Here is a 16,967-nt window from a genome sequence, read left to right as displayed (position 1 = left end):
CGGGCAACCCCTGGTGCACTGGTTGTGGTGTACAGGTGGAAAGTCACTAGCAGTGTGCGGGCAATCCTTGGTGCACTGGTTGTGGTGTGCAGGTGGAAAGTCACTAGCAGTGTGCGGGCAATCATTGGTGCACTGGTTGTGGTGTACAGGTGGTCACTAGCAGTGTGCGGGCAACCCCTGGTGCACTGGTTGTGGTGTACAGGTGGAAAGTCACTAGCAGTGTGCGGGCAATCCTTGGTGCACTGGTTGTGGTGTACAAGTGGAAAGTCACTATAGTGTGCGGGCAATCCTTGGTGCATCGGTTGTGGTGTACAGATGGAAAGTCACTAGCAGTGTGGTGGCAATCCTTGGTGCACTGGTTGTGGTACAGGTGAAGGCAATCCTTGGTGCACTGGTTGTGGTGTACAGGTGGTAAGTCACTAGCAGTGTGCGGGCAATCCTTGGTGCACTGGTTGTGGTGTACAGGTGGAAAGTCACTAGCAGTGTGCGGGCAATTCTTGGTGCCCTAGTAATGGTGTACAGGTGGAAAGTCACTAGCAGTGCACGGGCAATCCTTGGTGCCTTAGTAATGGTGTACAGGTGGAAAGTTACTAGCAGTGTGTGGGCAATCCTTGGTGCCCTAGCAATGGTGTACAGGTGGAAAGTCACTAGCAGTGCACGGGCAATCCTTGGTACCCTAGCAATGGTGTACAGGTGGAAAGTCACTAGCAGTGTGCGCGCAATCCTTGGTGCCCTAGTAATGGTGTACAGGTGGAAAGTCACTAGCAGTGTGCGGGCAATCCTTGGTGCCCTAGTAATGGTGTACATGTGGAAAGTCACTAGCAGTGCACGGGCAATCCTTGGTGCCCTAGTAATGGTGTACAGGTGGAAAGTCACTAGCAGTGTGCGGGCAATCCTTGGTGCCCTAGCAATGGTGTACAGGTGGAAAGTCACTAGCAGTGCACGGGCAATCCCTGGTACCCTAGCAATGGTGTACAGGTGGAAAGTCACTAGCAGTGTGCGGGCAATCCTTGGTGCCCTAGTAATGGTGTACAGGTGGAAAGTCACTAGCAGTGCGCGGGCAATGCTTGGTGCCCTAGTAATGGTGTACAGGTGGAAAGTCACTAGCAGTGTGTGGGCAATCTTTGGTGTCCTAGTAATGGTGTACAGGTGGAAATTAACTAGCAGTGTGCGGGCAATTCTTGGTGCCCTTGTAATGGTGTACAGGTGGAAAGTTACTAGCAGAATGCGGGCAACCCCTGGTGCACTGGTTGTGGTGTACAGGTGGAAATTAACTAGCAAGTGTGCGGGCAATTCTTGGTGCACTGGTTGTGGTGTACAGGTGGAAATTCAGTAGCAGTGTGCGGGCAATCCTTGGTGCACTGGTTGTGGTGTACAGGTGGAAAGTCACTAGCAGTGTGCGGGCAATCCTTGGTGCCCTAGTAATGGTGTACAAGTGGAAAGTCATAGCAGTGTGCGGGCAACCCCTGGTGCACTGGTTGTGGTGTACAGGTGGAAAGTCACTAGCAGTGTGCGGGCAATCCTTGGTGCACTGGTTGTGGTGTACATGTGGAAAGTCACTAGCAGTGCACGGGCAATCCTTGGTGCCCTAGTAATGGTGTACAGGTGGAAAGTTACTAGCAGTGCGCGGGCAAACCTTGGTGCCTTAGTAATGGTGTACAGGTGGAAAGTCACTAGCAGTGCGCGGGCAATCCTTGGTGCCCTAGTAATGGTGTACAAGTGGAAAGTCACTAGCAGAATACGGGCAACCCCTGGTGCACTGGTTGTGGTGTACAGGTGGAAATTAACTAGCAGTGTGCGGGCAATTCTTGGTGCACTGATTGTGGTGTACAAGTGGAAAGTCACAGCAGTGTGCGGGCAACCCCTGGTGCACTGGTTGTGGTGTACAGGTGGAAAGTTACTAGCAGAATGCGGGCAACCCCTGGTGCACTGGTTGTGGTGTACAGGTGGAAATTAACTAGCAGTGTGCGGGCAATCCTTGGTGCACTGGTTGTGGTGTACAGGTGGAAAGTCACTAGCAGTGTGCGGGCAATCCTTGGTGCACCGGTTGTGGTACAGGTGAAGGCAATCCTTGGTGCACTGGTTGTGGTGTACAGGTGGAAAGTCACTAGCAGTGCGCGGGCAATCCTTGGTGCACTGGTTGTGGTGTACAGGTGGAAAGTCACTAGCAGTGCGCGGGCAATCCTTGGTGCCCTAGTAATGGTGTACAGGTGGAAAGTCACTAGCAGTGTGCGGGCAATCCTTGGTGCCCTAGTAATGGTGTACAGGTGGAAAGTCACTAGCAGTGCGCGGGCAATCCTTGGTGCCCTAGTAATGGTGTACAGGTGTAAAAGTCACTAGCAGTGCGCGGGCAATCCTTGGTGCACTGGTTGTGGTGTACAAGTGGAAAGTCACTAGCAGTGTGCAGGCAATCCTTGGGGCACTGGTTGTGGTGTACAAGTGGAAAGTCACTAGCAGTGTGCGGGCAATCCTTGGTGCACTGGTTGTGGTGTACAAGTGTAAAGTCACTATAGTGTGCGGGCAATCCTTGGTGCATCGGTTGTGGTGTACAGGTGGAAAGTCACTAGCAGTGTGGTGGCAATCCTTGGTGCACCGGTTGTGGTACAGGTGAAGGCAATCCTTGGTGCACTGGTTGTGGTGTACAGGTGGTAAGTCACTAGCAGTATGCGGGCAATCCTTGGTGCACTGGTTGTGGTGTACAGGTGGTAAGTCACTAGCAGTGTGCGGGCAATTCTTGGTGCCCTAGTAATGGTGTACAGGTGGAAAGTCACTAGCAGTGCACGGGCAATCCTTGGTGCCCTAGTAATGGTGTACAGGTGGAAAGTTACTAGCAGTGTCTGGGCAATCCTTGGTGCCCTAGCAATGGTGTACAGGTGGAAAGTCACTAGCAGTGCACGGGCAATCCTTGGTACCCTAGCAATGGTGTACAGGTGGAAAGTCACTAGCAGTGTGCGGGCAATCCTTGGTGCCCTAGTAATGGTGTACAGGTGGAGTCACTAGCAGTGCGCGGGCAATCCTTGGTGCCCTAGTAATGGTGTACAGGTGGAAAGTTACTAGCAGTGTCTGGGCAATCCTTGGTGCCCTAGCAATGGTGTACAGGTGGAAAGTCACTAGCAGTGCACGGGCAATCCTTGGTACCCTAGCAATGGTGTACAGGTGGAAAGTCACTAGCAGTGTGCGGGCAATCCTTGGTGCCCTAGTAATGGTGTACAGGTGGAGTCACTAGCAGTGCGCGGGCAATCCTTGGTGCACTGGTTGTGGTGTACAGGTGGAAAGTCAGTAGCAGTGTGCGGGCAATCCTTGGTGCACTGGTTGTGGTGTACAGGTGGAAAGTCACTATAGTGTGCGGGCAATCCTTGGTGCATCGGTTGTGGTGTACAGGTGGAAAGTCACTAGCAGTGTGGGGGCAATCCTTGGTGCACCGGTTGTGGTACAGGTGGAGGCAATCCTTGGTGCACTGGTTGTGGTGTACAGGTGGTAAGTCAATAGCAGTGTGCGGGCAATCCTTGGTGCACTGGTTGTGGTGTACAGGTGGTAAGTCACTAGCAGTGTGCGGGCAATCCTTGGTGCACTGGTTGTGGTGTACAGGTGGTAAGTCACTAGCAGTGTGCGGGCAATTCTTGGCACACTGCAGTAACTGTATGAAAATAAGACAACAGAAGTCCTGGCATGGGAAAAAAACTATTACAATTGTACTATAATGAACAAGACTTTACTGTCCTTATATGCAAAGTTGCAGCAGATACTCCGTGTAATACTATATACAGTGTAGACACTCTTTACAGTTATAGCCAAACCCACATTTGGAATGTAGCACCACCTTTTCATACCAGAATGCATTTTCCAATCCCCTGATCTGACACCACTTCATACGTGTCACTGCACACAAATTTCTCAGACAGGATAAGCCTGATACAGCGGCATTTCACGCTCGGAAATAAATGCCAATATCCACCTGTATTATGCGTTTTCCGCATCAATTCAACCGCACCACCCCCATCTATCCGCTGGTGAAAGTAGTAGCATCACTATCAGTGCGGACTTGCCCCAGGCCTATCCCTGGTCATATCCGGGTATCCAAACAATACTAAAAACTTTGCATACCGCACACAGGAGGGGAAAGGTGGACTCAGATAAAGGCAAGTTGTGTTTTTTTGTTTGTTTTATCTTTAAGTTCCCCATAAGTGTGACAGATTATGGTGGTTATTCATATTTTGTTAGCAAACCCAAGAAGTTAACAATTGGGCACTGCAGGGGGGCAGATGTAATGTACACATAGATTTAAGACTTAGATCAGGGGTGGCCAACCAGTCAGAGACAAAGAGCCAAAAAATCTTGTTAGGTACGTCAAAGAGCTGACATCAAGCCGAAGGTGCGTGTGCAAAAATGGGGTGTGGCCTTGTGCCTGCTAGGCCACACCCCTGGTATAAAATACAATGAAAATGCCAGATCCACATAAAATAAGAATTTACTTACCGATAATTCTATTTCTCATAGTCCGTAGTGGATGCTGGGGACTCCGAAAGGACCATGGGGAATAGCGGCTCCGCAGGAGACTGGGCACAAAGTAAAAGCTTTAGGACTAGCTGGTGTGCACTGGCTCCTCCCCCCATGACCCTCCTCCAAGCCTCAGTTAGGATACTGTGCCCGGACGAGCGTACACAATAAGGAAGGATTTTGAATCCCGGGTAAGACTCATTACCAGCCACACCAATCACACCGTACAACTTATGATCTGAACCCAGTTAACAGCATGATAACAGAAGGAGCCTCTGAAAAGATGGCTCACAACAACAATAACCCGATTTTTGTAACAATAACTATGTACAAGTAATGCAGACAATCCGCACTTGGGATGGGCGCCCAGCATCCACTACGGACTATGAGAAATAGAATTATCGGTAAGTAAATTCTTATTTTCTCTAACGTCCTAGTGGATGCTGGGGACTCCGAAAGGACCATGGGGATTATACCAAAGCTCCCAAACGGGCGGGAGAGTGCGGATGACTCTGCAGCACCGAATGAGAGAACTCCAGGTCCTCCTCAGCCAGGGTATCAAATTTGTAGAATTTAGCAAACGTGTTTGCCCCTGACCAAGTAGCTGCTCGGCAAAGTTGTAAAGCCGAGACCCCTCGGGCAGCCGCCCAAGATGAGCCCACTTTCCGTGTGGAATGGGCTTTTACAGATTTTGGCTGTGGCAGGCCTGCCACAGAATGTGCAAGCTGAATTGTACTGCAAATCCAACGAGCAATCGTCTGCTTAGAAGCAGGAGCACCCAGCTTGTTGGGTGCATACAGGATAAACAGCGAGTCAGATTTTCTGACTCCAGCCGTCCTGGAAACATATTTTCAGGGCCCTGACTACGTCCAGCAACTTGGAATCCTCCAAGTCCCTAGTAGCCGCAGGCACCACAATAGGTTGGTTTAAGTGAAATGCTGAAAACACCTTAGGGAGAAATTGAGGACGAGTCCTCAATTCCGCCCTGTCCGAATGGAAAATCAGATAAGGGCTTTTACAGGATAAAGCCGCCAATTCTGACACGCGCCTGGCCCAGGCCAGGGCCAACAGCATGACCACTTTCCATCTGAGATATTTTAACTCCACAGATTTAAGTTATTCAAACCAATGTGACTTTTGGAATCCAAAAAAAAAACTACATTGAGATCCCAAGTGCCACTGGAGGCACAAAAGGAGGCTGTATATGCAGTACCCCTTTTACAAACGTCTGAACTTCAGGGACTGAAGCTAGTTCTTTTTGGAAGAAAATTGACAGGGCCGAAATTTGAACCTTAATGGACCCCAATTTCAGGCCCATAGACACTCCTGTTTGCAGGAAATGTAGGAATCGACCCAGTCGAATTTCCACCGTCTGGCCTTACTGGCCTCGCACCACGCAACATATTTTCGCCAATTGCGGTGATAATGTTTTTGCGGTTACATCCTTCCTGGCTTTGATCAGGATAGGGATGACTTCATCCGGAATGCCCTTTTTCCTTCAGGATCCGGCGTTCAACCGCCATGCCGTCAAACGCAGCCGCGGTAAGTCTTGGAACAGACAGGGTCCTTGCTGGAGCAGGTCCCTTCTTAGAGGTAGAGGCCACGGATCCTCCGTGAGCATCTCTTGAAGTTCCGGTTACCAAGTCCTTCTTGGCCAATCCGGAGCCACGAATATAGTGCTTACTCCTCACCATCTTATCAATCTCAGTACCTTGGGTATGAGAGGCAGAGGAGGAAACACATACCCTGACTGGTACACCCACGGTGTTACCAGAGCGTCTACAGCTATTGCCTGAGGGTCCCTGGACCTGGCGCAATACCTGTCGAGTTTTTCCCAACGGTTTATAATCCTGTGGAAGACTTCTGGGTGAAGTCCCCACTCTCCCCGGGTGGAGGTCGTGCTGAGGAAGTCTGCTTCCCAGTTGTCCACTCCCGGAATGAATACTGCTGACAGTGCTATCCCATGATTTTCCGCCCAGCGAAGAATCCTTGCAGCTTCTGTCATTGCCCTTCTGCTTCTTGTGCCACCCTGTCTGTTTACGTGGGTGACTGCCGTGATGTTGTCCGACTGGATCAACACCGGCTGTCCTTGAAGCAAAGGTCTTGCTAAGCTTAGAGCATTGTAAATGTCCCTTAGCTTCAGGATATTTATGTGAAGTGATGTCTCCAGGCTTGACCATAAGTCCTGGATATTCCTTCCCTGTGTGACTGCTCCCCAGCCTCGCAGGCTGGCATCCGTGGTTACCAGGACCCAGTCCTGAATGCCGAATCTGCGGCCCTCTAGAAGATGAGCACTCTGCAACCACCACAGGAGGGACACCCTTGTCCTTGGTGACAGGGTTATCCGCTGATGCATCTGAAGATGCGACCCGGACCATTTGTCCAGCAGGTCCCACTGGAAAGTTCTTGCGTGGAATCTGCCAAATGGGATTGCTTCGTAGGAAGCCCCCATTTTACCCAGAACCCTTGTGCATTGATGCACTGAGACTTGGCTCGGTTTGAGGAGGTTCCTGACTAGCTCGGATAACTCCCTGGCTTTCTCCTCCGGGAGAAACACCTTTTTACTGGACTGTGTCCAGGATCATCCCTAGGAACAGAAGACACGTCGACGGAACCAGCTGCGATTTTGGAATATTGAGAATCCAATCGTGCTGCCGCAACACTATCTGAGATAGTGCTACACCGACCTCCAACTGTTCCCTGGATCTTACCCTTATCAGGGAATCGTCCAAGTAAGGGATAACTAAAATTCCCTTCCTTCGAAGGAACATCATCATTTCGGCCATTACCTTGGTAAAGACCCGGGGTGCCGTGGACCATCCCTACGGCAGCGTCTGAACTGATAGTGACAGTTCTGTACCATAAACCTGAGGTACCCTTGGTGAGAAGGGTAAATTTTGACATGAAGGTAAGCATCCTTGATGTCCCGAGACATCATGTAGTCCCCTTCTTCCAGGTTCGCAATCACTGCTCTGAGTGACTCAATCTTGAATTTGAACCTCTGTATGTAAGTGTTCAAAGATTTTAGATTTTAGAATCGGTCTCACCGAGCCGTCTGGCTTCGGTACCACAATAGTGTGGAATAATACCCCGTTCCCTGTTGCAGGAGGGGTACCTTGATTATCACCTGCTGGGAATACAGCTTGTGAATGGCTTCCAAAACTGCCTCCCTGTCCGAGGGAGACGTCGGTAAAGTCGACTTTTGGAAACGGCGAGGGGGAGACGTCTCGAATTCCAATATGTACCCCTGAGATATTACCTGAAGGATCCAGGGGTCTACTTGCGAGTGAGCCCACTGCGCACTGAAATTCATTGAGAACGGGCCCCCACCGTGCCTGAGCTTGTAAAGCCCTAGCGTCATACTGAGGGCTTGGCAGAGGCTGGAAAGGGTTTCTGTTCCTGGGAACTGGCTGATCCCTGCAGCCTTTTTCCTCTCCCTCTGTCACGAGCAGAAAAGAGGAACCTTTTGTCCGCTTGCCAACAAAGGACTGCGCCTGATAATACGGCGTCTTATTTTGAGAGGCGACCTGGGGTACAAACGTGGATTTCCCAGCTGTTGCCGTGGCCACCAGGTCTAAAAGACCGACCCCAAATGTCCCCTTTCAAAGGCAATACTTCCAAATGACGTTTGGAATCCGCATCACCTGACCATTTTACTGGTAGAATTGGACAACGCACTTATACTTGATGCCAGTCGGCAATTATTCCGCTGTGCATCATGCATATATAGAAATGCATCTTTTAAATGCTCTATAGGCAATAATATACTATCCTTATCTAGGATATCAATATTTCCAGTCAGGGAATCAGACCATGCCAACCCAGCACTGCACCTCCAGGCTGAGGCGATAGCTGGTCGCAGTATAACACCAGTATGTGTGTAAATACCTTTTTTTTTTTTTTTGGATACCCTCCTGCTTTCTATCAGCAGGATCCTTAAGGGCGGCCATCTCATGAGAGGGTAGAGCCCTTGTTCTTACAAGCGTGTGAGCGCCTTATCCCCCCTAGGGGGTGTTTCCCAATGCATCCTAACCTCTGGCGGGAAAGGGTATGCAGCCAATACTTTTTAAGAAATTATTAATTGTTATCGGGGGGAAACCCACGCATCATCACACATTTTATTTCTCAGATTCAGGAAAACTACAGGTAGTTTTTCCCTCACCGAACATAATACCCCTTTTTTTGGTGGTACTCGTATTATCAGAAATGTATAAAACATTTTCCATTGTCTCAATCATGTAACGTGTGGCCCTACTGGAAATCACGGTTGTCTCTTCACCGTTGACACAGGAGTCAGTATCCGTGTCGGCGTCTGTATCTGCCATCTGCCTGACGGCCTATGAGACGTCTGGACAGGCACAAGCTGAGTAGCCGGCTGTCTCATGTCAACCACTGTTTTATATAGAGCTGACACTGTCACGTAATTTTCAACAGTACATCCACTCAGGTGTCGACCCCCTAGGGGGTGACATCACTGTTACAGACACTCTGCTCCGCCTCCACATCATTTTCCTCCTCATACATGTCGAGACACACGTACCGACACCCAGCACACACACAGGGAATGCTCTGATAGAGGACAGGACCCACTTAGCCCTTTGGGGAGACAGAGGGAGAGTTTGCCAGCACACACCAGAGCGCTATATATGTATAGGGACAACCTTACAATAAGTGTCTATCCCTTATAGCTGCTTATATCTGTTATTTTGCCAAATAAGTGCCCCCCTCTCTTTTTTACCCTGTTTCTGTAGTTGCAGGATGCAGGGGAGATTCTGGGAGCCTTCCTACCAGCGGAGCTGTGTGGGAAAAATGGCGCTGTGTGCTGAGGAGATAGGCCCCGCCCCCTTCACGGCGGGCTCTTCTCCCGCTTTTTACTGGAAAACTGGCAGGGGTTAAATACATCCATATAGCCCAGGAGCTATATGTGATGTATTTTTCGCCAACTAAGGTAAATTCATTGCTTCCCAGGACGCCCAGCGTCCTGCACCCTCAGTGACCGGAGTGTGAAGTGTGCTGAGAGCAATGGCGCACAGCTGCAGTGCTGTGCGCTACCTTATGAAGACAGGAAAGTCTTCTGCCGCCGATTTATGGACCTCTTCTTGCTTCAGCATCTGTAAGGGGGCCGGCGGCGCGGCTCCGGGACCCATCCATGGCTGGGCCTGTGATCGTCCCTCTGGAGCTAATGTCCAGTAGCCTAAGAAACCCAATCCACTCTGCACGCAGGTGAGTTCGTTTCTCTCCCCTAAGTCCCTCGATGCAGTGAGCCTGTTGCCAGCAGGTCTCACTGAAAATAAAAAACCTATTTAAACTTTTACTCTAAGCAGCTCAGGAGAGCCACCTAGATTGCACCCTTCTCGTTCGGGCACAAAATCTAACTGAGGCTTGGAGGAGGGTCATGGGGGGAGGAGCCAGTGCACACCAGCTAGTCCTAAAGCTTTTACTTTGTGCCCAGTCTCCTGCGGAGCCGCTATTCCCCATGGTCCTTTCGGAGTCCCCAGCATCCACTAGGACGTTAGAGAAAATACATTTTAAAGCCAGATCCAACATAAAATACATTGAAAAAGACACTTCCGCATAAAATAATAAAAAAAATCCAGATCCACATAACATATATTGAAACAGCCATATTCACATAATACACTTCAGCTCCTCCATGTGTCACTCCAGCCAGCACCCTCCTTTATCACTCCAGTCAGCTCTCCAATTATGTCTCTCCTACCAGGATCCTTCTGTGTCACTCCAGCCAGCTCCCCATTGTATCACTCCTGCCAGCACCTGTATCACTCCAGTCAACTCCCCCATTATGTCTCTCCTACCAGGATACTTCTGTGTCACTCCAGCCAGCTCCCCCATGTGTCACTCCAGCCAGCTCCCCCATGTGTCACTCCAGCCAGCACCCTCCTTTATCACTCCAGTCAGCTCCCCCATTATGTCTCTCCTGCCAGGATACTTCTGTGTCACTCCAGCCAGCTCCCCCTTGTGTCACTCCAGCCCACCCTCATAGGTCACTACAGCCCAGTATCTGGCTCCCTCAGTTTTCAGTCGCCGTAGTGCTGCTGTGTGTCTGGCTGGAGTGCAGCGGTTTCCAGGATCTGTTGTGGTCAGGTGACTGAGTGTTGGGAGCCACATTTGAATAAAGAAAGAGCCGCATGCGGCTCAAGGGCCACGCGTTGGCCACGGCCGATTTAGATGGATTACATTGTTTCTGTGCAGGGTAAATACTGTCTGCTTTATTTTTACACTGCAATTTAGATTTCAGTTTGAACACACCACGCCCAAATCTAACTCTCTCTACACAGGTCACATCTTCCCCTCCTGCAGTGCACATGGTTTTAACCAATTGCTAACTTTTTTTGTTTGCTAACAAACCTGAATAAGGCCCTGTATGCTGACCCAAAATACAGTGTTAATTGCAAACTGGGAAAGGCTGTAATGAAGGAAACACACACGGCAGCTTACACAATGACTATTCACTAGAAACTCTCTCTTTAACAGTTAAAGCTGGGCACACACTAGAGCGATGTTGCTCCAAAAGGTCGTTTTTGGAGCGACATATTGCTTACATCGCTCCGTGTGTACCCAGGGTTGTGTGCTCCTGAGGTCGCAAGCAGCGGACGCTAGGTCTTATGTGCTGCACATCAAACCTAGCGTCCTTGTTTAAGCTAATGGGAGGACGGAACATTGTCGTTCCGTTTCTTCATTAACATCGTGCCAATCCCTGCTGACGGGCATTCGTTCCGATGTTGGAACGAATGCCCGTCGCTTCAGTGTGTACCCAGCCTTACAGTAGCTCAGAGGTGCTTTGACCACTTAACTGGCATGGTCAGATCTCATGCGACTGCGCCGTCCCACCCTGTCCCCGTTTTTGAGGACGAGATCCATTCTGCAGATGTACATAATATAATGTTTAAATATTTAGAGAGATACTTTTTAAACTTTATTAAATAAAATAAATTTAAAAAAACAATGTTATTAACAGTTTTGAAGGGAAAAATCGTCAGTTAAGTGGTTGTTAAAAGGATTCTATTAAAAATGATGAAAAAAATAAAAGACCCGACATGACCCTCACCCAGTCTTAGGGATGTCCATCCTGGTACCTTCTCTGTACTCTCTAATGCAGTGGTTCCCAAACGTTTTTGATTCGTGGTGCCCTGGGGGTATCGGCATTTTTTTCACGGCACCCACAGGCCAAAATTTTCTTATTGAGAAATTCATCAGAAATTATTTAAATGAAGTAAATTGTGCTTAACGGTCATCCCAAGGTTCTAGCTGTGTGGTGTGGACAGGGTTGTGCTGCTGTTTGTCCACATATTGTATGGTTGGCAGCAACCAGCACTGGTTTTGTCTATTACATGGACCATAGATAATATCATTTGGTCCTGGACCACCAGCCCAGGTCACACCTGCAAGTGCTCTGAGGCAGCCAGTTTGGGAATCACTGCTTTAATGCATAGAGAATCCTTTCTAAAATGATCCTTTGCTTTCCCAGCACTGGTGAACTGTGTAAATACTTTATACATTTTGTAATATGAAGACTCACTGTAACCAGTGAAACGCCCCACTCCCGAAGCTCTGGAATAAGTTTATGAGCTAGATTGACTTTTTCCTGAACTCCAGTTCTGATCTTCACAGTCAGCGGCACATCTAGAACCTAGAAGGTATAATACGGTGTCAAATGGAATCATCTTTCTGTCGACAGAGCCTAAAGCTGGAAGCCAATTCAAATGCATTTTAATAAGCTTTTATGCTCAAAACGAAACCACCATTCATTTACGGCCATACAATAATACTACTGAACTATACTCTGCATATCTACTTACGTGATGTCCTATTTACCTGAAAGCATAAAGAACAAGCGGCGAAAAGTATATTCTAAGTATTTCATGTTTGTGTAAATACAAATTAGGACTGGGAGAAGTCCTATTGAAGAAGTAGAACCATTCAAACCTTTTATTAAGAGGGTACTTCTATTTTTACGCCACAACTTGTGCTACTCTTTCAGTTATATTACAAGTACCTTCTGGTGGACATAGAGCACTTGTATCTGCATGGCCCTCCAAGCACCCTTGCCCTGAGCAATTTATTACAGTAGGCAACGGCAAGCAGTTATGTGACCAGCGGTCAAGAGACCGCAGGTCACAATATCACCACCTACATCTCGCCCCCTCAAAATCTTGACAGTCGGCATGCCGACCAACAGGGACTATTCCCACTCGTGGGTGTCCACGACACCCACAGAGTGGGAATAGAACCCGTGGCGATTGCAGGTCACCACAGAGCCCCGCAGCGTGGCGAGTGCAGCCAGCCCGCAAGGGGCTTGTTGCACTCGCTCCCCCCACCCCTCCGGCATTCCGCTTCCAGGATACCGGCGTCGCTATATATACCTGAATTGTCAAACTATTGTAACACTGTTCAGCACAGTTACAGTAGTGTCATTATTTTAGACAACTGTCTTACATAGGCACTGCAGCCTCTATCATGTGACCAGTCAATGGGGGCCCAGGGTCTGCCCCACCTTTAATCATGATTCCTGGGAGCAGCCAGCCACGCAGACTGCACTGAGTGTAGACGGCTGTTGATATTCACATTACCAGCACCATAACAATGTTTATTTGGGCATCCAGCCCCTCAACAGCAGATAACACATTTAAGATGATAGCTTTCCTTTATGTTAACAGAAACTGAATTTAGTATATTATTAAAATACCAAAATCTCTCTTTCATACTTACAGAGTTCATTCCTTTCACAATTCCCTCAAATTTCCTCGTCCTAGTCATTAAGCCGCAGCCACCACCCTATAAAACAAGCGCAAAGTAGGAGATTTCCCCTAATTAGTATACACTGTCAGGTTGTTTTACAGCATGGGTCTAATCACAAATGCAGGGTCTACTTTACAGTATATGACAGTGGTTCCCAAACTCGGTCCTCAAGTCAACCCACCAGACCAGATTTTCATGATCTTTGTGGTTGAGCACAGATGGTCAAATCAATCTGAGGTACTAATTTAGTCACCTGTGCCCAAGCATGGTTATCCTTCAAACCTGGACCATTAGGGTGCCTTGATGGCAGAGTTGGTATATGGTGTACCTACAGATGTATATATACTACTAGTCTCTAAACAGTTACAGCAGGAAAAGAAGCTCACCTTCTTGTACACCAGATCTATAGGACATCCGACATTAATATCGACAAAGTCCACATCGATGGTTCTGTTAAGCAGCTCAGCACACTTGGTCATAGTGTCAGGGAAAGCGCCCTCTAGCTGCAAGAAGAATGTACCACAATTAAAAACCTACACAGCGATGAGGAAAAGAATAATGTTGAAGCGATGTCAAAACTACCCAAGGTTCAAATGTTGCTTCCTTGACCAGTAACATCTTCCCTTAGGACCTCTTTTGGATATTAAGTCCTAATGCCAGCATGGAAGTTATTCAAGAGCTTGTGTGCCAGAGTCCCTGATTGGCTGATCACTGGTGAGGTATTTCTTTCCAATCAAATCGCATAAGCCAGGTGATAATAATGTGTGGTGCGATCTCTCTTGTAGAATGTGATGTTGCTATAGGACATATATACGATCATAAGATATAAAGATTAGCCTCCCTCTTTTCTCCTACATTGAGAGCTACAACCGACCTGTACACCAAACAGGTCCTCGGAGTGATGTCTCTTCATCAGCGCCCATTCTGAAGGCTTGCCCTGGAGCAGGTTAGTGCACATGGCCATCTCTCCACATGTGATGTCCGCTCCATAGCGTTTGCATACTCTTCTAAATGGAAGATTGCCGCACTAACAATGAAAGCAGTACACAAAGCAGGTTATTATTATATGAACAAATCTGCAGGAATAAGACACTCCAAAAAAAAAAAAATAAGGTATGATTTTTGTAAGCGATATGCCTGGCGCATTTTATAGCTCCTTTGGTCAATTCATACATTTAACGATCATCTGAACGTGTTGGCGGCCATTTTTGGGCATGAGACAATAATCATGACAATTAAGCCTATAACTTCCCTAGAAGAATGTGATATCACATAACGTACCAATATAAATGAGGAATCTGCCTATCATTTTACAAGGACATACCTTAGAGAGTCTCGTTAATATTAGCAGAGCTCACAAAATGGCTGCCTCCACAGCCATATCCTGACAGATATACGACAGACTGTTAGCACGTGGAGCTGCATGTACACACACAGGATTGTGGGTCTTAAAAATTACAATATAATAATTGATACATAAGGAATAAAAAAAAGGAATGAAAAGTACAGTCTGTGCCCTTCCGTATTTTGCCTAGTGTCATTTTTTTATGGCATTTGTTTTTTTTGAAATACATTGATTGTTGAAGATGTGAACATTCAATATTCAGCTAAATAGCCACCCCATATAGAAAATCGTAATATACCAATACATGTGATAATAAGAGCTTAAAAGTGTCACGATCCGGGTATCTGGACGCCATTACTTACCCTTCAGATGCCTCCTAAGGCTGGCTCAGCGTTCCAGGACCGGATCTCGCTGTTCCTGAGTTTCCACATGCAGAATGTCAGAGTGGTGATTTCATCAGCCGCGGCCTCCGCTGTGCCCGCGTGGTTAAATGTGCGCTTGTCAGTCTGGCGTCTCCTGTCTCCTGTGGCCGGCGTCGCCATTACTGTTTCAATTCTCACATGGATTACAAACCAAACTTCCCTCCAAGTGTCTGCATGGGCGCAGCCATCTTGGATTTTGTCATCTGATCATTTCCACCAATCTGCTGTCTGTATTGTTGATTTGCATAATTGCCTAGCCAACCCCTTCCTTGCTGCAGGTATAAGTAAGCTGTGCCTGAGCAAGGAAGGCGTCAGTGCTTTGGTTGTCTAACCTAGTTCCAGTTTGTCTCTCTCCTGTGGTTGTCTTCCAGGTTCCAGCTCCTGTCTCCAGACTTCTGCTATAGAGACCCGCACCAGCATTCCATCTGCGGTGTAGCCTGACTCTCCGATCCATTCTGGACTCACCTGTTTCCAGTTACAACAATCACCTGCTTCCAGCCCAGCTTCCAGCAGTGTACAGCTTCTCTTAAAGGGCCGGTGTCCTTTCTGCAGTTTACCACTCTCCACCGGTATTATTATTTCACCGCTCTCAAACTCCAAACTTCATTATTATTTCATCGCTCTCAAGTTCGTTTATTATTTAACTGGTTCCAGCCAGTATCCACTCCGTACCAACAACAGTCTGGTTCCAGCCAGTATCCACAGCAGCCGTTTTATCTTCAGCAGCCCAGCCTTTCCTGGAACACCAGCTGGTACGATCCTGGGTTCTCTCCATTGCTACAGTCAGGCCTGGTAAGGACTTTCCAACTAGAAGATTATAAGAACTGTCTCACACTACCAGTGCCTGTGGCCCTTGCCACCCTGTAGTACCCAGGAATTGTATTTATCCTCTGTTGACTTTTATGTTTCCTTTACTGCTGCTGTGTTACGGAGTTTGTCATAATAAACATCATTGACTTTTATCCTGGTTGTCGTGGTCACGCCTTCGGGCAGTTATTCTACATGTTACTTACATGTCTAGGGGTCTGATACAACCTCCCAGGTTCCGTTACATCTCAGCCCCTACAACTGAGGCTGCCTCCCGTCAGCTCAGGCCCTCAGTTGTGACAGTAAGCACTGACCTAATGAATCCAGCCGGAGACCAGGATCAAGCGGCCAGGCCAATGCAAGAACTGGCAGCCCGACTTGAACATCAGGAGGCTGCACAGGGCCACATCATCCGCTGTTTCCAGGATCTCTCTACACGGCTGGATGGGTTTCAAACGACCCTCCGTGGACCTGGCACGTCCGGTGCGTCCACTACAGTGACACCAGCTGTAACCCCACCCACCTTACCCATTTCCAGTCCACATCTTCATCTTCCAACGCCAGCAAAATTTGATGGATCTCCAAGGTTCTGCAGGGGATTTCTCAATCAATGTGAAATCCACTTTGAGCTTCTACCTGGCAATTTCTTCAGTGACCGTACCAAAATTGCCTATATCATCTCCCTTCTCAGTGGCTCAGCCCTTGACTGGGCATCACCTTTATGGGAGAAGTCTGATCCCCTGCTATCCTCCTATACTGACTTTGTAGCTACATTCAGGCGCATCTTCGACGAGCCAGGCCGGATAACATCTGCTTCATCTGAGATTCTCCGTTTACGCCAGGGAACACGCACTGTGGGACAGTATCTTATACAGTTTAAAATCCTGGCATCCGAACTGGCATGGAACGACGAGGCCCTGTATGCTGCATTCTGGCATGGCTTATCAGAACGCATCAAGGATGAGTTAGCTACCAGAGACTTGCCCTCTAAGTTGGATGAGCTAATTTCTCTTTGTACGAAGGTTGATCTACGTTTCAGAGAGAGAGCAACCGAGCGAGGAAGATTATCTACTCCTAAATCTTCTGCTCCTCCTCCTAGTCAACCATCTCCATCCAAGGATGAGCCTATGCAAATT

General features: G+C 48.2%; 1 protein-coding gene across 2 annotated transcripts in view; it reads right to left on the bottom strand.

Moving 5' to 3' along the window:
- The window catches only part of DUS3L (dihydrouridine synthase 3 like), a 67,103-nt gene that overhangs the window by 28,867 nt on the left and 21,269 nt on the right, over positions 1–16,967 (bottom strand). For both annotated transcript variants that reach the window (XM_063921444.1, XM_063921445.1), the window contains exons 6-9: positions 14,132–14,284; positions 13,644–13,760; positions 13,228–13,293; positions 12,038–12,148 (exon numbers count right to left, since the gene is read on the bottom strand). In XM_063921444.1, coding sequence (XP_063777514.1) covers positions 12,038–12,148; positions 13,228–13,293; positions 13,644–13,760; positions 14,132–14,284 — 447 coding nt within the window. The remainder of the gene's footprint in view (positions 1–12,037; positions 12,149–13,227; positions 13,294–13,643; positions 13,761–14,131; positions 14,285–16,967) is intronic.

Source organism: Pseudophryne corroboree, chromosome 5 (assembly GCF_028390025.1).
Source record: "Pseudophryne corroboree isolate aPseCor3 chromosome 5, aPseCor3.hap2, whole genome shotgun sequence".
Lineage (NCBI taxonomy): Eukaryota > Metazoa > Chordata > Amphibia > Anura > Myobatrachidae > Pseudophryne > Pseudophryne corroboree.
The sequence above is the reverse complement of the archived record's forward strand: the minus strand, read 5'-3'. Positions and strand labels throughout refer to the sequence as shown.